Source organism: Sphaerodactylus townsendi, linkage group LG03 (genome assembly GCF_021028975.2).
Source record: "Sphaerodactylus townsendi isolate TG3544 linkage group LG03, MPM_Stown_v2.3, whole genome shotgun sequence".
Taxonomy (NCBI): domain Eukaryota; kingdom Metazoa; phylum Chordata; class Lepidosauria; order Squamata; family Sphaerodactylidae; genus Sphaerodactylus; species Sphaerodactylus townsendi.
Window position 1 is genome coordinate 173,599,717 of NC_059427.1, and position 24,424 is coordinate 173,624,140.

General features: G+C 70.9%; 1 protein-coding gene across 1 annotated transcript in view; it reads left to right on the top strand.

The window, feature by feature from the left end:
• Positions 1 to 24,424, top strand: part of KMT2D (lysine methyltransferase 2D) — a 182,646-nt gene that overhangs the window by 42,967 nt on the left and 115,255 nt on the right. Inside the window, 5 exon segments of the mRNA XM_048487610.1 lie at positions 1,868 to 1,999; positions 6,832 to 7,700; positions 7,877 to 7,990; positions 9,320 to 9,430; positions 11,783 to 11,887. Coding sequence (XP_048343567.1) covers positions 1,868 to 1,999; positions 6,832 to 7,700; positions 7,877 to 7,990; positions 9,320 to 9,430; positions 11,783 to 11,887 — 1,331 coding nt within the window.

Here is a 24,424-nt window from a genome sequence, read left to right on the forward strand (position 1 = left end):
ATTTGTCTCGGTTTTCATTGATTTGCCTCGGTTTTCATCGATTTGCAGTCAGGTGCAGGGGTTTGTGGAGAAAAATCACCCGGACAGAGCTGCCTCGGTTTTCATCGATTTGCAGTCAGGTGCAGGGGTTTGTGGAGAAAAATCACCCGGACAGAGCTGTTGCAGGCCGTGTCTGCAACTTGTTTAATGCCAATGTCTTGCCCCATTTCAGACACATCTTAAAGTGGCGTCAGAAACAGACCTCTTTGGGCAGCTTTCTGGCGCGACATTGGTCCACTGGCTCTGAAGCTGGTCCTAGTGTTAGTGTTTGTTACTGTTTTCAGTAACAAACAAACACTATGTTTACTCACCAAAAATGTATTTTGGTATGCTTTTTGGAGTGCCTAGAACTGATTAATTGGATTTACATTGATTCCTATGGAAAAGGTTGCCTCGGTTTTCATGGGTTTCGGTTTTCATCGATTCTTTTCGGATGGATTACCAACGAAGACCGAGGTTCCACTGTACTACAAAATGCCCTCTTTGTAGAAGAGCAAGGTTAGGAGTGAATAGACAAAAGGCAGAGTGAAAGATCCTCTGTGGGGGGTTCTTGCCACCCCTATGCTTTCTTGTTGTCCAGTGGTGGGGGTGCGGGGGAGAAAAGACTCAGGTATGGGAATGTTCAAGAGCCTTGTGGCACAGAATGCCAAGCGGCACTACCGCAGTCGAAGCTTCGCTCACGACTTGAGCTTGATCTCGACAGAAGTCGATTTCAGGTAGCTGACTCAAGGTTGACTTGTCCTTCCACCCTTCCGAGTTCGGTAAAACGAGCACCCAGCTTTCAGGGGGTAAAGTGTAAGCAACCAGGGAAGGCAAACCACCCCATAAACAGGATTTGCCTTGTCAACCTTGTGAAGTGAAGGCACCCCGTGGATCAGCATTGACCTGGTGCTTGCACAGGAGCCTTCCTTTACTTTTTATGGGGATATGCTGTGGATATGCTGTAGAGAGGTCCGGCTGGCCCCCACCTGGTGGAATGAGGTGGCCCCCCCAGCACCCTGGTCCCCACCTGGTGGAATGAGGTGGCCCCCCCAGCCCCCTGGTCCCCACCTGGTGAAATGAGGTGTCCCCCCAGCCCCCTGGTCCCCACCTGGTGGAATGAGCTCCCACCCGAGATCAGGGCCCTGCGGGACATTGGGGAGTTCCGCAGGGCCTGTAAGACCAAGTTCTTCCACCAGGCTTTTAGATCTTGCCAGCCGGCCTGATTGGAACATCGTGATCATCCATTGGGTGTCTTTTAAGGGTTTTATCGCCATCTGTTTATCTTATTGCTTTTATTGTTGTAAGTTTTAACTGCTGCGGCTGAATGTTTACATTGTTTTATTGTACTGTTTTATCTGATTTATGTTGTTCGCCGCCCTGAGCCCTATTGGGAAGGGCGGGATATAAATTAAAAAATAAAAATAAACAAATATTGTTTTGAGTGAGTGATTCCAGTCTGGTGCCTGCCAGTGGGTTTGCTGGTGCTCGCTTCGTTCTTCCTCAAAGAAAAGAGCCTGCCCTGCGTTACTTCAACCTCCCTGTAGGAAGTGCTCCAAAAGAGCAAAGGAAGCGTCATCTTTGTGTCTTCAGAGAGCACCCTTCTGTCCCGGCTGCCTCCATCGTTGCAGGACACTTGGCTTGGAACCTTCCAACATTTTGGCATTGTTTCTAGACTCAAAGGCAGCCATTTGGGGATTGGCTGCCCCACCCGTGGCAGCATCCCGTGTTGTCAGAGTTCCGGAAGTCCCCATAGGCTTAACTAAATGGAGGCCCTTGGACTATAGAGTGGATTAATGTGTTTGTCTTTTTTTAATGAGCTGCCCCATTGTCTGAATTTCTGCACCAGGTGGAGACAAACCTCTGGAGGTGTTCGGCATGGACCCAGAGGCCCCGGCAGGGCAGGAACAAATGGAAGTGGAGACAGTGGTGGAGCCTGAAAATGCCCCCTCGCCAGCACCCCCTCCTCCGGTACCACCAGGTGAGTCTATGGCAGCGGTGGCGAATCTATGGCACGGGTGCCAGAGGTGGCACTCAGAGCCCTTTCTGTGGGCACACGTGCACAGAGTTCATCATGTGGGGGTGGGGTGGAAAATCACCCCCCCCACACACACACACACCCCTAGGCTGGCCTGGGCATGATCCTTTACCTGGGAGTAAGCTCGGTTGCTGGCAAGGGGCTTGCTTCTGAATAAACCCTCCTCGGGTCATGATTCACCCATTCGAAGCGTTGCACGGTTGCTTCTCCCAGCTTTCTCCCGAGTAACATGCGCCTCGGAGCCAACTGTTTTTTCTTAAAGTAAAACCTCAGTATTCAGGTTAAATTGCCGTGTTGGCACTTTGCTATAAATAAGTGGGTTTTGGGTTGCAATTTGGGCACTCAGTCTCGAAAAGGTTTGCCATCACAGGTGAGCAGCAGTGGCGTAGGAGGTTAAGAGCTCGTGTATCTAATCTGGAGGAACCGGGTTTGATTCCCAGCTCTGCCACCTGAGCTGTGGAGGCTTATCTGGGGAATTCAGATTAGCCTGTACACTCCCACACACGCCAGCTGGGTGACCTTGGGGCCATCACAGCTTCTCGGAGCTCTCTCAGCCCCACCTACCTCACAGGGTGTTTGTTGTGAGGGTGGAAGGGCAAGGAGGTTGTAAGCCCCTTTGAGTCTCCTGCAGGAGAGAAAGGGGGGATATAAATCCAAACTCTTCTTCTTCTTCTTCTTCTTCTGGTCAATGGTTATATCCCAGGCAGTGCCAAAGGGCAACAGTAAGGCAAAGTAAAAACCCAAATAAGTTGTACAAAAATATATAGTTTTGTGCCAGTTTGCTTGATGAGCTCAGAGTGTAAGATTTGCTTTGCTGGGTTAGGCTATTGTTGGTATGGTGTATGATTTTCAGCCATCACCAGGAAAACGCTTTTGACTGCTTGCAAAGATGACATGGAGGTGGTTCCTCTGTTTCTCGTCTCCCCCCCCACCTCAATAATTTGACATGTGATCTATGTATATGGAGTCAGTGCTTCCCGCCATTCAGTTTTTAAAGGACTGGCCATTTGTTCCCCTAACTGGAGAGTATAATAGTTGGGTTCAGGTACGACTGGACATACCTGGTAAAAGGAGCTGAAATACTGTGTCTAATTGTAATTTCGGCATCTAGGAGCAAAAAGTGAATTCTGCCAGCTGTGTTGTTTTTTGAGCTGTTTTTAAAATTTTTGGTGGGGGCAGTGGTGGAATAATTCTGCTCCTGAAGACGATACAGGGGCTGCATCATGGCAAACCGAAGGCAAGGAAACAAACAATGCAGAGGGAAACCGAATTCTTCAATAATTTTTGGTTTAAGTGTGCAACTTTGTCAGGGGGAATCTTTCCGATTCTTTTTAGTAACATCCCCATCCCTGCATTCAAGCAAAAGCGAGTCACTTTTGCCTTAATGCACGCATGGGAACGTTACTAAAAAGAATCGGAAAGATTCCCCCTGACAAAGCTGCATGCTTACGCTGCATGCATGCATGCATGCATAAGCTGAGCCCTTCGGGGGTAGAGCGGTTAAGAAATCGAATAAATATGAGTTGTAAAATTTTTTCAATAATTCATTTCCCTCAGCACCGTTTCTTTGCCTTCATAATTCTGCTTCTACCAACCCCTTCAGCCCTAGAAATCAACCTGCGGCCATTATCCTCTGAAATCCTATAGGCTTGTGCTGCATTTGGAGAATGTAAGTTCTTTCCTGGACAAGAGTTGTGCTGGCAGTATTATGTTGAAAACATTAGCCAGTTACATTTGCTCCCCTTGCGTTTGATTCAGAAATTGAAACTGGTCCAACATGCGGCGGCACGTTTGCTCACAGGGGGCGCCTTCTGTGATCACATTCAGCCTGTGTTGCGCCAGTTGCATTGGCTTCCGGTGGAATTCTGAATCATTTTCAAGGTGTGGGTTCTGACCTTTAAGGCCTTACGCGGCCTGGGACCCTCGTATCTTAGGGACTGCATTACCCCATATGCCCCCACTCGTCCTCTACGTTCAGCTGAGGCAAACTTACTGGTGGTCCCTGGCCCCTCTATGATGCGGCAGGCCTCCACGCGGGCCAGAACCTTTACGGCCCTGGCCCTGGCCTGGTGGAACACTCTCCCTCCAGCTGTCTGGGCCCTGCGGGATCTTGGTGAGTTCACAAGGAGGGCCTGTAAGACTGGGAGTTGTTCCGGGCCGGGCCTTTGGAGTAACTCAACCCGGCTGAGTATGGCTCCCCTGCTTTCGTTTACACCTGCATCTTCATCCCTCCTATGGAGGAGTCCGGCTACTCCCTAGGGGAGGGTTTTAAGAGTAAGGATTTACCGGGCGCCTTTTATTATGATCACCGCTGTTTTAACAAAAATTTAGTATGTTTTAGTATGTTTTAATGATGGAGCCTTATGGATTGTTGTTGTTTTAATTATTATTCGCTCCTGATTTCGTTGTATTAGTTTTGTTGTACACCGCCCAGAGCCCCTGGGGATGGGGCGGTATAAAAATTCAAATAATAAATAAATAAATAAATAGAAAGGCTTCCTGTGTCCCGCATGTGCGGTAGATGACCTTCAAAGGTGAGGTTTGGGACTCATATGCTGGAGGAAGAGTGTGTTCTTTCTTGATTGAAAGGGGTGTCTTGATTGAATAACTCATCTCGTTTGTTCAGCAAGCAAGGTAATGTCATTCAAAGCAGATAACGTTCCTCCTTTCCGGTAGGAGGAGCCACTATCTTCTCTCCCCAACTGTGCTGCTCCAGAGCTTGTTTTCTCTGAAAACATCCTTTCTCCTTCTTTCCATTTCTAAATCCAGCTTGGTTTACCCAAGCAGCAAAATGAGGGGTGGAATTGGACTGTATCATCTTGTACCTCAACTGAGGAGAGGGCTTATGATTGTGATGCTCCCTTTGTAAACACTCCCAGTAATTTTTTTTTTAAATTACAGCATCAGAGAAGCGGTTCTTCTATGCTAGTTATCCACACAGGAAATGTTGGGGAACTTAAATAATATAGTCCCTCCTCTACAATCTGAAGTGGTACAGTCCATTCTGTCACCTCAATGAGAAGCAGCAGCTTGACACATTGGCAGAGTCAGCGGTGTGGTTAGAGCTGCATGCACAGCCTTCAGTATGTCCCTTGTTATTACCCCATTGAATGAATTGTGGAGTGAGTGCATCATTTTGCTCCATTTTGAGCCTCCATGTTTTTATTTCTTTGTAACCCACAGATCTCCCCAAGGGGGAGATAACCAGAGACGTATCGGGGGCAAATGGCGCCCGGGTTCAACGCCTGTTCCGGGCCCCCCCTATGCTTGGGGGCTGGGCTTGAGGGTGGCTTGGACAGGCACCGCAGTGGCTTGCAGAGAGGCCAAGGGGGGGGGAGGGTGGCTCCAATGGGCGCTGTGGCAGCAGGTCAGCCCAGGGCCTGCTTCCAAACAGAGTCGGTGCAGGGGAAGAGGGGGTTGAGGGCGATTTTGCCCCCCCCATTGCGCTCGGGGACATTTGATCCCCCCCATTCCCGTTGTAGATACGCCACTGGAGATAACATCATCCTTTCTCCCCTCGTCCATTTTATCCTCACGACCACCACCCTGCGGGGGTTGATTGGGCTGAGAAAATTTGACTGGCCCAGGTCACCCAGCAGATTTCCATACCAGAGGTGGGAGTTTTGAATATGGGTTTGCTAGATCCTCATCTGGCACTCTGGACAGCTACATCATGCTGTCTGTTTGGGCTGCGATCCTTGTGCTCTGCCCTTTCCACATGCCTCGGAATAGTTCCCTCCTCTTGAGATTTATTTATTTTATTTATTTTATTATATTACATTTATATCCTGACCCAGAGCCGGACTCAGTGTGGCGTAGAAACATATTTAAAAATAGTTTAACTAGCCCATAAAATCCCAAGCGTGTGTATCGTTAAAAAACCCAAGATGGCAAGTACACAGTGGCGAAGCTACAAGGGGGCGTGCTGTGCACTGGGCGCACGCCTGGTGGGTGCAGAAAATCACCCCCAGGCCCCTCCCCCTTTCCCCGCCCCACGCGCGGCACCCCCCTCATTAAAATACTATTCAAACATCGGTAGCAGAGGCGTTCCTCCCATTGGGCAAAGTGGGCAGTTGCCCAGGGCGCCCCCTTATTGGGGGCGCAAACACTGCAGGTTTGTGGGATTTTTTGTATTTTCAGTGTTTTTCCGTTTTTGGCTTGCAGAGAGTGCATTTTTTAGGCTTCCCACCCTTCCCACACTTACCTTAGTTCCTTTCCTTTTTGAGAACTTTTTCAGGCTGCAAAAGGCCTGTTCGCAGTAAAAACGGCCTGAGGAACTACAGTTCCCAGGAGACCTTGGGGCTCACAAGGTCTCCTGGGAAGTATAGTTCCCATCAGGCAGTTTTTACTGAGAACAGGCCTTGTCTTGTTTACTGAGAAAGGCCTTTTGCAGCCTTGTCTGAGTTTCCTCCGCAGGCAATATAGGGTCAAGCTGTTCCTCCAGAAGTTGGTAGGGCTGGACATAGAGAACTGCCCATGGTATTTTTTCTTAACCAGAACACCAAAAGATCTTCTGACTTAACGTGGCGGGGGTTGACTTTGCGAAATTTTGCTCTCAGTTTGGCTTAATACACTTAATTGGCTTTACCCAATATGCAACCTCAGGTGACCATACCCACGTATCAGTACATGGTAATAGTATTATATATTACATACTAGTCTCTCAAGCAAGTTTCGAACAGGTTGAGAGCTTTCAAGTGGACTGCCAGGTATGGGGTGAAGCTGTTCTGCAGTGACAAGATGTCTGTTCTCCCTTATCTCTGTCCTCTCCTCAGACCCTGTCTCGCCCACTCAATTCGAGGAGTCAACCCCAGGTGCCAAAGAGCATCCAGCCTTTGAGTCGCTGCCTGACGAGCAGGGACCCACAGAGAGCCATATTGAGACAGAACCATCAGCCCAGCCAGCTGAGACCTCATCTCCCACAAGCCCTCAGCCTTCCTCCTTCAAAACCGGTTCCCCTGAAACTCCTGAAGGAGAGGCCGGTGAGGAGCCCATGGATACCAGCGCTGAAGGGCTGATCCCAGGTCACCTGGGCGACAACGGAGTCCAGGCCGGCCAAGAAGAGGAGGAAGAGGAGGCAGTGGCACCGAAGATGGAGCTTGAGGGAAGATTCTCCCCACAGCTGAGTGAGGAGGAGGCACTAGAAGAAGGACACGCTGCAGCGGGGCCGGAGCCCAACGAGATTCCCCTCAGCTTTGCCGGGGAATCCAAGCACTGTCCCTCACCGGTGGAGGCGGAACTGCTGGGCAGCACATCCACCCTGTTAGAGGCCTATGGCGCCACCAACCCGCTGGAGGGAGGGGCAGGGGGAGAGGAGGAGGTGGGGCCGGTCCTACCCCCCTTGAGGCCCCACCTCTTGGTTAAGTCAGATATCGTTAACGAGATCTCAAACCTGAGCCAGGGCGACACCAGCGCCAGCAGCTTCCCGGGCTCAGAGCTCCCGTTTGCTTCCCCTTATCATGAAGGCGGGGGCTCGTTCTCCATGGAAATGGCCGGCTTGACCTCCACAGATGTCAGCCTGCAAAAGGACGACGGATCCTCCTTGGCTCTGGTCGAGATGGACGACTCCTTACTCTTTGACATAAAAATCGAGGGCGAAAAGGGACGGCGGCGCAGCTCCCCAGCCCGTTCCCGTGTCAAGCAGGTAACCGGGGATGCCCCGACTTGTTGATTTTTTTTGCTTTTGCTTGACAAGACTGCTTTTCCACATTGAACGACCCCCTACCCTTCGTCAGTAGTGGGAGTAGCGGACGGGGAACGACGGAACGGAGAATGTGTGCACGTCCCCGCAAATATATTTTCTCTTTACTCTGACCGTAGGGTCGCAGCAGCAGTTTTCCTGGGAGGAGAAGGCCTCGGGGAGGGTCTCATGGAGGTCGGGGGCGGGGCCGCTCACGGTTGAAATCCACCACTTCTTCAATTGAGACGCTGGCGGTAAGGACAGTTTCAGCAGGCAGGAGAATATTTGGGGCGGGGTGGAAGTGAGAGGTTCCCGGGGAATGAGGAGCTGTGATGTGCTGACAATAGAATACTGACTAGAGCTGTGGTGATGAACCTATGGCACTCCAGATGTTCATGAACTACAATTCCCATCAGCCCCTGCTACCGTGTTTCCCTGAAAATAAGACAGTGTCTTATATTAATTTTTGCTCCCAAAGATGCGCTATGTCTTATTTTCAGGGGATGTCTTATTTTTCTGTGTTCTGTTCGTCGGACATGCTTCCAAACAAAAACTTTGCTACGTCTTACTTTCGGAGGATGCCTTATATTTCGCACTTCAGCAAAACCTCTACTACGTCTTATTTTTGGGGATGTCTTATATTCGGGGAAACAGGGTAGCATGGCCAATTGGCCATGCTGGCAGGGGCTGATAGGAATTGCTGTCCATGAACATCTGGAGTGCCATAGGTTCGCCGCCACTGGACTAGAGCATGTCCATCTAGGTTTGTGTGGCTTAGGTATAGAAAAATGAAAATAAGCCTTGCTGGTTGTCGCCCCCCCCCCCCCAACCCCATTACTGTTATTTTAGTTTTACTTGATGTTGCTGGTGAGGCATGCCCTGTTGTTTTCAGTTTTGTAGATTTTTGTAGATTTGCTGTATTTGTTTATTTAGAAAAGTTACATACAAGGTTCTTGGTACACAATATGGGTCTCCATTCCACCATGAACCACCGTGGGGTAGTGGCTAAGAGCAGGTGGACTCTAATCTTGAGAACCGGGTTTGATTTCCCCACTCCTCCACATGAGCAGTGGACTCATATCTAGTGAACCAGATTTGTTTCCCAGCTCCTGCACATGAAGCCTGCTTGGTGGCCATGGGCCAGTCACAGTTCTCTCCCAACTGTCTCAGCCCCGTCTACCTCACAGTGTGGCTGTTGTGGGGAGAGGAAGGGAAGGAGTTTGTAAGCCGCTTTGAAGACTCCTTGCAGATGAGAAAAGCGGTATAAATCCAACCTGCTCTTCTTCAATGAGGCTTTGCTCCTTTGTAAGTGTTCCAAAGCAGCTGGGCTTTTAAAATCTGCTGCAGTTTTCTTGGTTGTTGTAATACTACGAAGAGGTCTCCTTCAGTGCCCCAAGAACTAGTTTAGGCAGCGTACTTTGAGGGGGCCAGGAGAAGAGGTACGAGCCGTGTGATCTGTGAAAGCCGGCCATTGTTGCAACGGTGATTTCTCCTGTGCATACTTAGCTGGCTGACGGTTTGGGAGTTTCCAGAACTCTAGAATGCGGGCTTACTTTGTTCCATTTGCTTGCCCCTTCCCTAAGCTTGCTGACATTGACGGCTCCCCATGTAAAGACGACGACGACGACGATGACGACACCATGCAAAACACCGTGGTCCTCTTCTCCAACACCGACAAGTTTGTGCTGATGCAGGTGGGTATTAGGGTGGCATGCTCCGATCAATGTGCTATTATTTTTGGGTGTTGTGGGTTTTCCTGGTTGTGTGGCCATGTTCTAGCAGCATTTTCTCCTGATGTTTCGCCTGCATCTGTGGCTGGCATCTTCTGAAGATCCTCTGAAGATGCCAGCCACAGATGCAGGCAAAACGTTAGGAGAAAATGCTACCGGAACACGGCCATACAACCCGGAAAACCCACAACACCCTAGTGCAGTGGTGGCGAACCTATGGCACGCATGCCAGAGGTGGCACTCAGAGCCCTTTTGTGGGCATGTGTGCCGTCGCCCCAGTTTGGGCACTTGGCAGTGGCATAGCACCAAGGGGACAAAGGGGGCGTGATGCACTGGACGCGCGCCCCGGGGGGGGGCATGGCTAGGCCTGTTACGGGGTCGTAGTGGGGGTGTTTCAGGGCATTCTGGGGCATTTCAGGAAGGCTGCAGCATGGCAGGGATGCAGGGCACATGTGTGCCTCAGGTGCAGTTTCCCTTTGCTCCACCCCTGGCACTCGGTCTCAAAAAGGTTCGCCATCACTGCCCTAGTGATTCCGGCTGTGAAAGCTTTCGACAATATATTGTTGTTGTTGTTGTTGTTGTTGTTGTTGTTGTTGTTGTTGTTGTTTAATGGCACTGATTAATTGTGGATTAAACTGTACCACAGATTAGAATTTTGTCTGTTTAATTGGGGCTGATGAGAAGCCACGTATTTATTTATTTAGATATATTCCCTGCCCTTTACCACAATCTCAGAGTGTAGGATGGGTATTGTATGCCTTCCCCTGAATGAAGGCTTCAAAACTTACAATTGTTAGCAGTTTCCTTCTTCAGGTGATAGTCTGGCTGTTTCTAATGCAGCTGCTGGAGCAGATAATATTGGTGCATCTTTCCAAGCCAGATTCTTCCCCGTATTTGCAGTCTGAGTTTGCTTTTGGAATTGTGTATGTACACATGCACTCCAGACAGCATGTTTTTGTGCTTTTTATTGATGCCTGGAATGGCCTTTCCTTCTGGCTACAAGAGCTGGCTTTATTATCACAGGGATTCTCATACTTAAAAGAAACTGCCCTATTCAAAACCCTTGAAAGGTCATTTCCATCAAAGTATGTAAACTTTCCATCAGATAAAAACCACACCAGAGTGTGTATAAAAATATTTTGTTGTTTGGCAGCCCTGAGTTTTTGTTGTGTTCCCTTGGAATCTCTTTGGACACGTTAGGTAATTCTAATGAACGGTACAGAATTTGCAACAATAAAGCAAAGACTGGTTGATATGGAGAAACCGTTAATATTTGCTCATGCACTGAGACCTTGTTCCCCATTGATATTCAGTGTTCCCTCAGGACCTGGGATTCTTCCAGCGTAGTTTTCAACTCTCACTTCTCCATGCTCCCAGCATGCCTTTATGCTTGTGACTTCAACAGGACTTCCACTGATCACCTGGCTATGGAAGATTCGCTCATCCGCTATGCACTGTTTGACTCTCAGTCCCCGCTCGGCAGGGATATATAGAGACCATCGAACATGTATTCTTATATTGTGACTTTTACACATCCTTAAGAGACCTGTTCATAAAACCCCATCTGAACGAAGCTTTAATGACTTCTGACAAAGGAAAAATTAAATACTTGCTCCATGAGAAAAACTCTCAGTTAACTACAGATGTTGCTGCATTTTTAATAAGGGCAATGAAGATCCATAACTTCACAGTCACTTCTGATTAATTTATACGCTCAATTAATTATAAACAGCTTTTATATTTTACTTTTCCTACCCACATTGACTAAGCGGGTAGTTTTATGTTAATTTAACTTACCTTTATGCCAATAAAAGGTGTTGTTGTTGTTGTTGTTTGTTGTTGTGTTCCTGTAAAATGCCCAATGACTGCAGAGTGGGTGGATAATTAATGTAATAAATAAGACAGGATGGGAGAAACTCTTTCTGGCCTCCACTTCGCAAGGTCTTTCGTGATGCTTCTTTCTCACTCCTCCATAATGAGTAAAAGGGGAAAGCACACAACCACAGGGTAAGCAAGATAATATGTACCAACTAGGCTAAAACAACTGCTTTAAAAATAGATACCTCCCACTTGAGTGAAATGATTTATTGTAAGTGACAATATCAACATATGCACAAGTGTACAATTGAGTATGCAAAACAAGCAATAAAGCAAGGCTAGTCGGAATCTAGATAAGTGCCAACCTCTTTAAGAAACTTCAAGGCTACTCAGCAGAATAGAGATCAAGACTCAATGTGAAAACAATAGTAATCAATCGGACTGCGCTCTGCTAGTTTTTCCTTGCTTCTTGCAAACGTCTTTCTCTCTCCTTGGCAGGACATGTGTGTCGTCTGCGGTAGCTTTGGCCGTGGCACTGAGGGACATCTCCTGGCTTGTTCTCAGTGCTCTCAGTGTTACCATCCGTACTGCGTCAATAGCAAGGTAAGAGCTGTGGCATGCCCTATGTGCAAACTTTTTTATTTAATTATATTTATGTTATTGAAATGAATGTGGATTGAAACCTTTGTTTTGACTTGTGTGGCTGGTTCAGAAAAAGAGAAGAATGCCTGGGGGCCCCTGGGATTAGTTTGGCCTTCTGCATTTCCTGACTGGCTTCTTGATGCCCCCATCTGGTTATGCCATCTTTGACAACCTGTTGGTCCCCTCCCGAGAGTAGGACCGGATGCTGTCACATAAATATATATGGGGAATTGTTGCTACTGGGTTTTTAGTGAATTATTGGTTTTAATGTATTATTTGATTATGTTCCTTGTTTTATGCTTGTTGTACACCGCTCAGAGCCCTTTGGGTGTAGAGCGGTATACCAAATCAAAATTTTATTATTATGGTGGGGGGGGGGGGGGGTGGGGGGGGGGGGGGGTGGGGGGGGGGGGGGGTGGGGGGGGGGGGGGGTGGGGGGGGGGGGGGGTGGGGGGGGGGGGGGGTGGGGGGGGGGGGGGGTGGGGGGGGGGGGGGGTGGGGGGGGGGGGGGGTGGGGGGGGGGGGGGGTGGGGGGGGGGGGGGGTGGGGGGGGGGGGGGGTGGGGGGGGGGGGGGGTGGGGGGGGGGGGGGGTGGGGGGGGGGGGGGGTGGGGGGGGGGGGGGGTGGGGGGGGGGGGGGGTGGGGGGGGGGGGGGGTGGGGGGGGGGGGGGGTGGGGGGGGGGGGGGGTGGGGGGGGGGGGGGGTGGGGGGGGGGGGGGGTGGGGGGGGGGGGGGGTGGGGGGGGGGGGGGGTGGGGGGGGGGGGGGGTGGGGGGGGGGGGGGGTGGGGGGGGGGGGGGGTGGGGGGGGGGGGGGGTGGGGGGGGGGGGGGGTGGGGGGGGGGGGGGGTGGGGGGGGGGGGGGGTGGGGGGGGGGGGGGGTGGGGGGGGGGGGGGGTGGGGGGGGGGGGGGGTGGGGGGGGGGGGGGGTGGGGGGGGGGGGGGGTGGGGGGGGGGGGGGGTGGGGGGGGGGGGGGGTGGGGGGGGGGGGGGGTGGGGGGGGGGGGGGGTGGGGGGGGGGGGGGGTGGGGGGGGGGGGGGGTGGGGGGGGGGGGGGGTGGGGGGGGGGGGGGGTGGGGGGGGGGGGGGGTGGGGGGGGGGGGGGGTGGGGGGGGGGGGGGGTGGGGGGGGGGGGGGGTGGGGGGGGGGGGGGGTGGGGGGGGGGGGGGGTGGGGGGGGGGGGGGGTGGGGGGGGGGGGGGGTGGGGGGGGGGGGGGGTGGGGGGGGGGGGGGGTGGGGGGGGGGGGGGGTGGGGGGGGGGGGGGGTGGGGGGGGGGGGGGGTGGGGGGGGGGGGGGGTGGGGGGGGGGGGGGGTGGGGGGGGGGGGGGGTGGGGGGGGGGGGGGGTGGGGGGGGGGGGGGGTGGGGGGGGGGGGGGGTGGGGGGGGGGGGGGGTGGGGGGGGGGGGGGGTGGGGGGGGGGGGGGGTGGGGGGGGGGGGGGGTGGGGGGGGGGGGGGGTGGGGGGGGGGGGGGGTGGGGGGGGGGGGGGGTGGGGGGGGGGGGGGGTGGGGGGGGGGGGGGGTGGGGGGGGGGGGGGGTGGGGGGGGGGGGGGGTGGGGGGGGGGGGGGGTGGGGGGGGGGGGGGGTGGGGGGGGGGGGGGGTGGGGGGGGGGGGGGGTGGGGGGGGGGGGGGGTGGGGGGGGGGGGGGGTGGGGGGGGGGGGGGGTGGGGGGGGGGGGGGGTGGGGGGGGGGGGGGGTGGGGGGGGGGGGGGGTGGGGGGGGGGGGGGGTGGGGGGGGGGGGGGGTGGGGGGGGGGGGGGGTGGGGGGGGGGGGGGGTGGGGGGGGGGGGGGGTGGGGGGGGGGGGGGGTGGGGGGGGGGGGGGGTGGGGGGGGGGGGGGGTGGGGGGGGGGGGGGGTGGGGGGGGGGGGGGGTGGGGGGGGGGGGGGGTGGGGGGGGGGGGGGGTGGGGGGGGGGGGGGGTGGGGGGGGGGGGGGGTGGGGGGGGGGGGGGGTGGGGGGGGGGGGGGGTGGGGGGGGGGGGGGGTGGGGGGGGGGGGGGGTGGGGGGGGGGGGGGGTGGGGGGGGGGGGGGGTGGGGGGGGGGGGGGGTGGGGGGGGGGGGGGGTGGGGGGGGGGGGGGGTGGGGGGGGGGGGGGGTGGGGGGGGGGGGGGGTGGGGGGGGGGGGGGGTGGGGGGGGGGGGGGGTGGGGGGGGGGGGGGGTGGGGGGGGGGGGGGGTGGGGGGGGGGGGGGGTGGGGGGGGGGGGGGGTGGGGGGGGGGGGGGGTGGGGGGGGGGGGGGGTGGGGGGGGGGGGGGGTGGGGGGGGGGGGGGGTGGGGGGGGGGGGGGGTGGGGGGGGGGGGGGGTGGGGGGGGGGGGGGGTGGGGGGGGGGGGGGGTGGGGGGGGGGGGGGGTGGGGGGGGGGGGGGGTGGGGGGGGGGGGGGGTGGGGGGGGGGGGGGGTGGGGGGGGGGGGGGGTGGGGGGGGGGGGGGGTGGGGGGGGGGGGGGGTGGGGGGGGGGGGGGGTGGGGGGGGGGGGGGGTGGGGGGGGGGGGGGGTGGGGGGGGGGGGGGGTGGGGGGGGGGGGGGGTGGGGGGGGGGGGGGGTGGGGGGGGGGGGGGGTGGGGGGGGGGGGGGGTGGGGGGGGGGGGGGGTGGGGGGGGGGGGGGGTGGGGGGGGGGGGGGGTGGGGGGGGGGGGGGGTGGGGGGGGGGGGGGGTGGGGGGGGGGGGGGGTGGGGGGGGGGGGGGGTGGGGGGGGGGGGGGGTGGGGGGGGGGGGGGGTGGGGGGGGGGGGGGGTGGGGGGGGGGGGGGGTGGGGGGGGGGGGGGGTGGGGGGGGGGGGGGGTGGGGGGGGGGGGGGGTGGGGGGGGGGGGGGGTGGGGGGGGGGGGGGGTGGGGGGGGGGGGGGGTGGGGGGGGGGGGGGGTGGGGGGGGGGGGGGGTGGGGGGGGGGGGGGGTGGGGGGGGGGGGGGGTGGGGGGGGGGGGGGGTGGGGGGGGGGGGGGGTGGGGGGGGGGGGGGGTGGGGGGGGGGGGGGGTGGGGGGGGGGGGGGGTGGGGGGGGGGGGGGGTGGGGGGGGGGGGGGGTGGGGGGGGGGGGGGGTGGGGGGGGGGGGGGGTGGGGGGGGGGGGGGGTGGGGGGGGGGGGGGGTGGGGGGGGGGGGGGGTGGGGGGGGGGGGGGGTGGGGGGGGGGGGGGGTGGGGGGGGGGGGGGGTGGGGGGGGGGGGGGGTGGGGGGGGGGGGGGGTGGGGGGGGGGGGGGGTGGGGGGGGGGGGGGGTGGGGGGGGGGGGGGGTGGGGGGGGGGGGGGGTGGGGGGGGGGGGGGGTGGGGGGGGGGGGGGGTGGGGGGGGGGGGGGGTGGGGGGGGGGGGGGGTGGGGGGGGGGGGGGGTGGGGGGGGGGGGGGGTGGGGGGGGGGGGGGGTGGGGGGGGGGGGGGGTGGGGGGGGGGGGGGGTGGGGGGGGGGGGGGGTGGGGGGGGGGGGGGGTGGGGGGGGGGGGGGGTGGGGGGGGGGGGGGGTGGGGGGGGGGGGGGGTGGGGGGGGGGGGGGGTGGGGGGGGGGGGGGGTGGGGGGGGGGGGGGGTGGGGGGGGGGGGGGGTGGGGGGGGGGGGGGGTGGGGGGGGGGGGGGGTGGGGGGGGGGGGGGGTGGGGGGGGGGGGGGGTGGGGGGGGGGGGGGGTGGGGGGGGGGGGGGGTGGGGGGGGGGGGGGGTGGGGGGGGGGGGGGGTGGGGGGGGGGGGGGGTGGGGGGGGGGGGGGGTGGGGGGGGGGGGGGGTGGGGGGGGGGGGGGGTGGGGGGGGGGGGGGGTGGGGGGGGGGGGGGGTGGGGGGGGGGGGGGGTGGGGGGGGGGGGGGGTGGGGGGGGGGGGGGGTGGGGGGGGGGGGGGGTGGGGGGGGGGGGGGGTGGGGGGGGGGGGGGGTGGGGGGGGGGGGGGGTGGGGGGGGGGGGGGGTGGGGGGGGGGGGGGGTGGGGGGGGGGGGGGGTGGGGGGGGGGGGGGGTGGGGGGGGGGGGGGGTGGGGGGGGGGGGGGGTGGGGGGGGGGGGGGGTGGGGGGGGGGGGGGGTGGGGGGGGGGGGGGGTGGGGGGGGGGGGGGGTGGGGGGGGGGGGGGGTGGGGGGGGGGGGGGGTGGGGGGGGGGGGGGGTGGGGGGGGGGGGGGGTGGGGGGGGGGGGGGGTGGGGGGGGGGGGGGGTGGGGGGGGGGGGGGGTGGGGGGGGGGGGGGGTGGGGGGGGGGGGGGGTGGGGGGGGGGGGGGGTGGGGGGGGGGGGGGGTGGGGGGGGGGGGGGGTGGGGGGGGGGGGGGGTGGGGGGGGGGGGGGGTGGGGGGGGGGGGGGGTGGGGGGGGGGGGGGGTGGGGGGGGGGGGGGGTGGGGGGGGGGGGGGGTGGGGGGGGGGGGGGGTGGGGGGGGGGGGGGGTGGGGGGGGGGGGGGGTGGGGGGGGGGGGGGGTGGGGGGGGGGGGGGGTGGGGGGGGGGGGGGGTGGGGGGGGGGGGGGGTGGGGGGGGGGGGGGGTGGGGGGGGGGGGGGGTGGGGGGGGGGGGGGGTGGGGGGGGGGGGGGGTGGGGGGGGGGGGGGGTGGGGGGGGGGGGGGGTGGGGGGGGGGGGGGGTGGGGGGGGGGGGGGGTGGGGGGGGGGGGGGGTGGGGGGGGGGGGGGGTGGGGGGGGGGGGGGGTGGGGGGGGGGGGGGGTGGGGGGGGGGGGGGGTGGGGGGGGGGGGGGGTGGGGGGGGGGGGGGGTGGGGGGGGGGGGGGGTGGGGGGGGGGGGGGGTGGGGGGGGGGGGGGGTGGGGGGGGGGGGGGGTGGGGGGGGGGGGGGGTGGGGGGGGGGGGGGGTGGGGGGGGGGGGGGGTGGGGGGGGGGGGGGGTGGGGGGGGGGGGGGGTGGGGGGGGGGGGGGGTGGGGGGGGGGGGGGGTGGGGGGGGGGGGGGGTGGGGGGGGGGGGGGGTGGGGGGGGGGGGGGGTGGGGGGGGGGGGGGGTGGGGGGGGGGGGGGGTGGGGGGGGGGGGGGGTGGGGGGGGGGGGGGGTGGGGGGGGGGGGGGGTGGGGGGGGGGGGGGGTGGGGGGGGGGGGGGGTGGGGGGGGGGGGGGGTGGGGGGGGGGGGGGGTGGGGGGGGGGGGGGGTGGGGGGGGGGGGGGGTGGGGGGGGGGGGGGGTGGGGGGGGGGGGGGGTGGGGGGGGGGGGGGGTGGGGGGGGGGGGGGGTGGGGGGGGGGGGGGGTGGGGGGGGGGGGGGGTGGGGGGGGGGGGGGGTGGGGGGGGGGGGGGGTGGGGGGGGGGGGGGGTGGGGGGGGGGGGGGGTGGGGGGGGGGGGGGGTGGGGGGGGGGGGGGGTGGGGGGGGGGGGGGGTGGGGGGGGGGGGGGGTGGGGGGGGGGGGGGGTGGGGGGGGGGGGGGGTGGGGGGGGGGGGGGGTGGGGGGGGGGGGGGGTGGGGGGGGGGGGGGGTGGGGGGGGGGGGGGGTGGGGGGGGGGGGGGGTGGGGGGGGGGGGGGGTGGGGGGGGGGGGGGGTGGGGGGGGGGGGGGGTGGGGGGGGGGGGGGGTGGGGGGGGGGGGGGGTGGGGGGGGGGGGGGGTGGGGGGGGGGGGGGGTGGGGGGGGGGGGGGGTGGGGGGGGGGGGGGGTGGGGGGGGGGGGGGGTGGGGGGGGGGGGGGGTGGGGGGGGGGGGGGGTGGGGGGGGGGGGGGGTGGGGGGGGGGGGGGGTGGGGGGGGGGGGGGGTGGGGGGGGGGGGGGGTGGGGGGGGGGGGGGGTGGGGGGGGGGGGGGGTGGGGGGGGGGGGGGGTGGGGGGGGGGGGGGGTGGGGGGGGGGGGGGGTGGGGGGGGGGGGGGGTGGGGGGGGGGGGGGGTGGGGGGGGGGGGGGGTGGGGGGGGGGGGGGGTGGGGGGGGGGGGGGGTGGGGGGGGGGGGGGGTGGGGGGGGGGGGGGGTGGGGGGGGGGGGGGGTGGGGGGGGGGGGGGGTGGGGGGGGGGGGGGGTGGGGGGGGGGGGGGGTGGGGGGGGGGGGGGGTGGGGGGGGGGGGGGGTGGGGGGGGGGGGGGGTGGGGGGGGGGGGGGGTGGGGGGGGGGGGGGGTGGGGGGGGGGGGGGGTGGGGGGGGGGGGGGGTGGGGGGGGGGGGGGGTGGGGGGGGGGGGGGGTGGGGGGGGGGGGGGGTGGGGGGGGGGGGGGGTGGGGGGGGGGGGGGGTGGGGGGGGGGGGGGGTGGGGGGGGGGGGGGGTGGGGGGGGGGGGGGGTGGGGGGGGGGGGGGGTGGGGGGGGGGGGGGGTGGGGGGGGGGGGGGGTGGGGGGGGGGGGGGGTGGGGGGGGGGGGGGGTGGGGGGGGGGGGGGGTGGGGGGGGGGGGGGGTGGGGGGGGGGGGGGGTGGGGGGGGGGGGGGGTGGGGGGGGGGGGGGGTGGGGGGGGGGGGGGGTGGGGGGGGGGGGGGGTGGGGGGGGGGGGGGGTGGGGGGGGGGGGGGGTGGGGGGGGGGGGGGGTGGGGGGGGGGGGGGGTGGGGGGGGGGGGGGGTGGGGGGGGGGGGGGGTGGGGGGGGGGGGGGGTGGGGGGGGGGGGGGGTGGGGGGGGGGGGGGGTGGGGGGGGGGGGGGGTGGGGGGGGGGGGGGGTGGGGGGGGGGGGGGGTGGGGGGGGGGGGGGGTGGGGGGGGGGGGGGGTGGGGGGGGGGGGGGGTGGGGGGGGGGGGGGGTGGGGGGGGGGGGGGGTGGGGGGGGGGGGGGGTGGGGGGGGGGGGGGGTGGGGGGGGGGGGGGGTGGGGGGGGGGGGGGGTGGGGGGGGGGGGGGGTGGGGGGGGGGGGGGGTGGGGGGGGGGGGGGGTGGGGGGGGGGGGGGGTGGGGGGGGGGGGGGGTGGGGGGGGGGGGGGGTGGGGGGGGGGGGGGGTGGGGGGGGGGGGGGGTGGGGGGGGGGGGGGGTGGGGGGGGGGGGGGGTGGGGGGGGGGGGGGGTGGGGGGGGGGGGGGGTGGGGGGGGGGGGGGGTGGGGGGGGGGGGGGGTGGGGGGGGGGGGGGGTGGGGGGGGGGGGGGGTGGGGGGGGGGGGGGGTGGGGGGGGGGGGGGGTGGGGGGGGGGGGGGGTGGGGGGGGGGGGGGGTGGGGGGGGGGGGGGGTGGGGGGGGGGGGGGGTGGGGGGGGGGGGGGGTGGGGGGGGGGGGGGGTGGGGGGGGGGGGGGGTGGGGGGGGGGGGGGGTGGGGGGGGGGGGGGGTGGGGGGGGGGGGGGGTGGGGGGGGGGGGGGGTGGGGGGGGGGGGGGGTGGGGGGGGGGGGGGGTGGGGGGGGGGGGGGGTGGGGGGGGGGGGGGGTGGGGGGGGGGGGGGGTGGGGGGGGGGGGGGGTGGGGGGGGGGGGGGGTGGGGGGGGGGGGGGGTGGGGGGGGGGGGGGGTGGGGGGGGGGGGGGGTGGGGGGGGGGGGGGGTGGGGGGGGGGGGGGGTGGGGGGGGGGGGGGGTGGGGGGGGGGGGGGGTGGGGGGGGGGGGGGGTGGGGGGGGGGGGGGGTGGGGGGGGGGGGGGGTGGGGGGGGGGGGGGGTGGGGGGGGGGGGGGGTGGGGGGGGGGGGGGGTGGGGGGGGGGGGGGGTGGGGGGGGGGGGGGGTGGGGGGGGGGGGGGGTGGGGGGGGGGGGGGGTGGGGGGGGGGGGGGGTGGGGGGGGGGGGGGGTGGGGGGGGGGGGGGGTGGGGGGGGGGGGGGGTGGGGGGGGGGGGGGGTGGGGGGGGGGGGGGGTGGGGGGGGGGGGGGGTGGGGGGGGGGGGGGGTGGGGGGGGGGGGGGGTGGGGGGGGGGGGGGGTGGGGGGGGGGGGGGGTGGGGGGGGGGGGGGGTGGGGGGGGGGGGGGGTGGGGGGGGGGGGGGGTGGGGGGGGGGGGGGGTGGGGGGGGGGGGGGGTGGGGGGGGGGGGGGGTGGGGGGGGGGGGGGGTGGGGGGGGGGGGGGGTGGGGGGGGGGGGGGGTGGGGGGGGGGGGGGGTGGGGGGGGGGGGGGGTGGGGGGGGGGGGGGGTGGGGGGGGGGGGGGGTGGGGGGGGGGGGGGGTGGGGGGGGGGGGGGGTGGGGGGGGGGGGGGGTGGGGGGGGGGGGGGGTGGGGGGGGGGGGGGGTGGGGGGGGGGGGGGGTGGGGGGGGGGGGGGGTGGGGGGGGGGGGGGGTGGGGGGGGGGGGGGGTGGGGGGGGGGGGGGGTGGGGGGGGGGGGGGGTGGGGGGGGGGGGGGGTGGGGGGGGGGGGGGGTGGGGGGGGGGGGGGGTGGGGGGGGGGGGGGGTGGGGGGGGGGGGGGGTGGGGGGGGGGGGGGGTGGGGGGGGGGGGGGGTGGGGGGGGGGGGGGGTGGGGGGGGGGGGGGGTGGGGGGGGGGGGGGGTGGGGGGGGGGGGGGGTGGGGGGGGGGGGGGGTGGGGGGGGGGGGGGGTGGGGGGGGGGGGGGGTGGGGGGGGGGGGGGGTGGGGGGGGGGGGGGGTGGGGGGGGGGGGGGGTGGGGGGGGGGGGGGGTGGGGGGGGGGGGGGGTGGGGGGGGGGGGGGGTGGGGGGGGGGGGGGGTGGGGGGGGGGGGGGGTGGGGGGGGGGGGGGGTGGGGGGGGGGGGGGGTGGGGGGGGGGGGGGGTGGGGGGGGGGGGGGGTGGGGGGGGGGGGGGGTGGGGGGGGGGGGGGGTGGGGGGGGGGGGGGGTGGGGGGGGGGGGGGGTGGGGGGGGGGGGGGGTGGGGGGGGGGGGGGGTGGGGGGGGGGGGGGGTGGGGGGGGGGGGGGGTGGGGGGGGGGGGGGGTGGGGGGGGGGGGGGGTGGGGGGGGGGGGGGGTGGGGGGGGGGGGGGGTGGGGGGGGGGGGGGGTGGGGGGGGGGGGGGGTGGGGGGGGGGGGGGGTGGGGGGGGGGGGGGGTGGGGGGGGGGGGGGGTGGGGGGGGGGGGGGGTGGGGGGGGGGGGGGGTGGGGGGGGGGGGGGGTGGGGGGGGGGGGGGGTGGGGGGGGGGGGGGGTGGGGGGGGGGGGGGGTGGGGGGGGGGGGGGGTGGGGGGGGGGGGGGGTGGGGGGGGGGGGGGGTGGGGGGGGGGGGGGGTGGGGGGGGGGGGGGGTGGGGGGGGGGGGGGGTGGGGGGGGGGGGGGGTGGGGGGGGGGGGGGGTGGGGGGGGGGGGGGGTGGGGGGGGGGGGGGGTGGGGGGGGGGGGGGGTGGGGGGGGGGGGGGGTGGGGGGGGGGGGGGGTGGGGGGGGGGGGGGGTGGGGGGGGGGGGGGGTGGGGGGGGGGGGGGGTGGGGGGGGGGGGGGGTGGGGGGGGGGGGGGGTGGGGGGGGGGGGGGGTGGGGGGGGGGGGGGGTGGGGGGGGGGGGGGGTGGGGGGGGGGGGGGGTGGGGGGGGGGGGGGGTGGGGGGGGGGGGGGGTGGGGGGGGGGGGGGGTGGGGGGGGGGGGGGGTGGGGGGGGGGGGGGGTGGGGGGGGGGGGGGGTGGGGGGGGGGGGGGGTGGGGGGGGGGGGGGGTGGGGGGGGGGGGGGGTGGGGGGGGGGGGGGGTGGGGGGGGGGGGGGGTGGGGGGGGGGGGGGGTGGGGGGGGGGGGGGGTGGGGGGGGGGGGGGGTGGGGGGGGGGGGGGGTGGGGGGGGGGGGGGGTGGGGGGGGGGGGGGGTGGGGGGGGGGGGGGGTGGGGGGGGGGGGGGGTGGGGGGGGGGGGGGGTGGGGGGGGGGGGGGGTGGGGGGGGGGGGGGGTGGGGGGGGGGGGGGGTGGGGGGGGGGGGGGGTGGGGGGGGGGGGGGGTGGGGGGGGGGGGGGGTGGGGGGGGGGGGGGGTGGGGGGGGGGGGGGGTGGGGGGGGGGGGGGGTGGGGGGGGGGGGGGGTGGGGGGGGGGGGGGGTGGGGGGGGGGGGGGGTGGGGGGGGGGGGGGGTGGGGGGGGGGGGGGGTGGGGGGGGGGGGGGGTGGGGGGGGGGGGGGGTGGGGGGGGGGGGGGGTGGGGGGGGGGGGGGGTGGGGGGGGGGGGGGGTGGGGGGGGGGGGGGGTGGGGGGGGGGGGGGGTGGGGGGGGGGGGGGGTGGGGGGGGGGGGGGGTGGGGGGGGGGGGGGGTGGGGGGGGGGGGGGGTGGGGGGGGGGGGGGGTGGGGGGGGGGGGGGGTGGGGGGGGGGGGGGGTGGGGGGGGGGGGGGGTGGGGGGGGGGGGGGGTGGGGGGGGGGGGGGGTGGGGGGGGGGGGGGGTGGGGGGGGGGGGGGGTGGGGGGGGGGGGGGGTGGGGGGGGGGGGGGGTGGGGGGGGGGGGGGGTGGGGGGGGGGGGGGGTGGGGGGGGGGGGGGGTGGGGGGGGGGGGGGGTGGGGGGGGGGGGGGGTGGGGGGGGGGGGGGGTGGGGGGGGGGGGGGGTGGGGGGGGGGGGGGGTGGGGGGGGGGGGGGGTGGGGGGGGGGGGGGGTGGGGGGGGGGGGGGGTGGGGGGGGGGGGGGGTGGGGGGGGGGGGGGGTGGGGGGGGGGGGGGGTGGGGGGGGGGGGGGGTGGGGGGGGGGGGGGGTGGGGGGGGGGGGGGGTGGGGGGGGGGGGGGGTGGGGGGGGGGGGGGGTGGGGGGGGGGGGGGGTGGGGGGGGGGGGGGGTGGGGGGGGGGGGGGGTGGGGGGGGGGGGGGGTGGGGGGGGGGGGGGGTGGGGGGGGGGGGGGGTGGGGGGGGGGGGGGGTGGGGGGGGGGGGGGGTGGGGGGGGGGGGGGGTGGGGGGGGGGGGGGGTGGGGGGGGGGGGGGGTGGGGGGGGGGGGGGGTGGGGGGGGGGGGGGGTGGGGGGGGGGGGGGGTGGGGGGGGGGGGGGGTGGGGGGGGGGGGGGGTGGGGGGGGGGGGGGGTGGGGGGGGGGGGGGGTGGGGGGGGGGGGGGGTGGGGGGGGGGGGGGGTGGGGGGGGGGGGGGGTGGGGGGGGGGGGGGGTGGGGGGGGGGGGGGGTGGGGGGGGGGGGGGGTGGGGGGGGGGGGGGGTGGGGGGGGGGGGGGGTGGGGGGGGGGGGGGGTGGGGGGGGGGGGGGGTGGGGGGGGGGGGGGGTGGGGGGGGGGGGGGGTGGGGGGGGGGGGGGGTGGGGGGGGGGGGGGGTGGGGGGGGGGGGGGGTGGGGGGGGGGGGGGGTGGGGGGGGGGGGGGGTGGGGGGGGGGGGGGGTGGGGGGGGGGGGGGGTGGGGGGGGGGGGGGGTGGGGGGGGGGGGGGGTGGGGGGGGGGGGGGGTGGGGGGGGGGGGGGGTGGGGGGGGGGGGGGGTGGGGGGGGGGGGGGGTGGGGGGGGGGGGGGGTGGGGGGGGGGGGGGGTGGGGGGGGGGGGGGGTGGGGGGGGGGGGGGGTGGGGGGGGGGGGGGGTGGGGGGGGGGGGGGGTGGGGGGGGGGGGGGGTGGGGGGGGGGGGGGGTGGGGGGGGGGGGGGGTGGGGGGGGGGGGGGGTGGGGGGGGGGGGGGGTGGGGGGGGGGGGGGGTGGGGGGGGGGGGGGGTGGGGGGGGGGGGGGGTGGGGGGGGGGGGGGGTGGGGGGGGGGGGGGGTGGGGGGGGGGGGGGGTGGGGGGGGGGGGGGGTGGGGGGGGGGGGGGGTGGGGGGGGGGGGGGGTGGGGGGGGGGGGGGGTGGGGGGGGGGGGGGGTGGGGGGGGGGGGGGGTGGGGGGGGGGGGGGGTGGGGGGGGGGGGGGGTGGGGGGGGGGGGGGGTGGGGGGGGGGGGGGGTGGGGGGGGGGGGGGGTGGGGGGGGGGGGGGGTGGGGGGGGGGGGGGGTGGGGGGGGGGGGGGGTGGGGGGGGGGGGGGGTGGGGGGGGGGGGGGGTGGGGGGGGGGGGGGGTGGGGGGGGGGGGGGGTGGGGGGGGGGGGGGGTGGGGGGGGGGGGGGGTGGGGGGGGGGGGGGGTGGGGGGGGGGGGGGGTGGGGGGGGGGGGGGGTGGGGGGGGGGGGGGGTGGGGGGGGGGGGGGGTGGGGGGGGGGGGGGGTGGGGGGGGGGGGGGGTGGGGGGGGGGGGGGGTGGGGGGGGGGGGGGGTGGGGGGGGGGGGGGGTGGGGGGGGGGGGGGGTGGGGGGGGGGGGGGGTGGGGGGGGGGGGGGGTGGGGGGGGGGGGGGGTGGGGGGGGGGGGGGGTGGGGGGGGGGGGGGGTGGGGGGGGGGGGGGGTGGGGGGGGGGGGGGGTGGGGGGGGGGGGGGGTGGGGGGGGGGGGGGGTGGGGGGGGGGGGGGGTGGGGGGGGGGGGGGGTGGGGGGGGGGGGGGGTGGGGGGGGGGGGGGGTGGGGGGGGGGGGGGGTGGGGGGGGGGGGGGGTGGGGGGGGGGGGGGGTGGGGGGGGGGGGGGGTGGGGGGGGGGGGGGGTGGGGGGGGGGGGGGGTGGGGGGGGGGGGGGGTGGGGGGGGGGGGGGGTGGGGGGGGGGGGGGGTGGGGGGGGGGGGGGGTGGGGGGGGGGGGGGGTGGGGGGGGGGGGGGGTGGGGGGGGGGGGGGGTGGGGGGGGGGGGGGGTGGGGGGGGGGGGGGGTGGGGGGGGGGGGGGGTGGGGGGGGGGGGGGGTGGGGGGGGGGGGGGGTGGGGGGGGGGGGGGGTGGGGGGGGGGGGGGGTGGGGGGGGGGGGGGGTGGGGGGGGGGGGGGGTGGGGGGGGGGGGGGGTGGGGGGGGGGGGGGGTGGGGGGGGGGGGGGGTGGGGGGGGGGGGGGGTG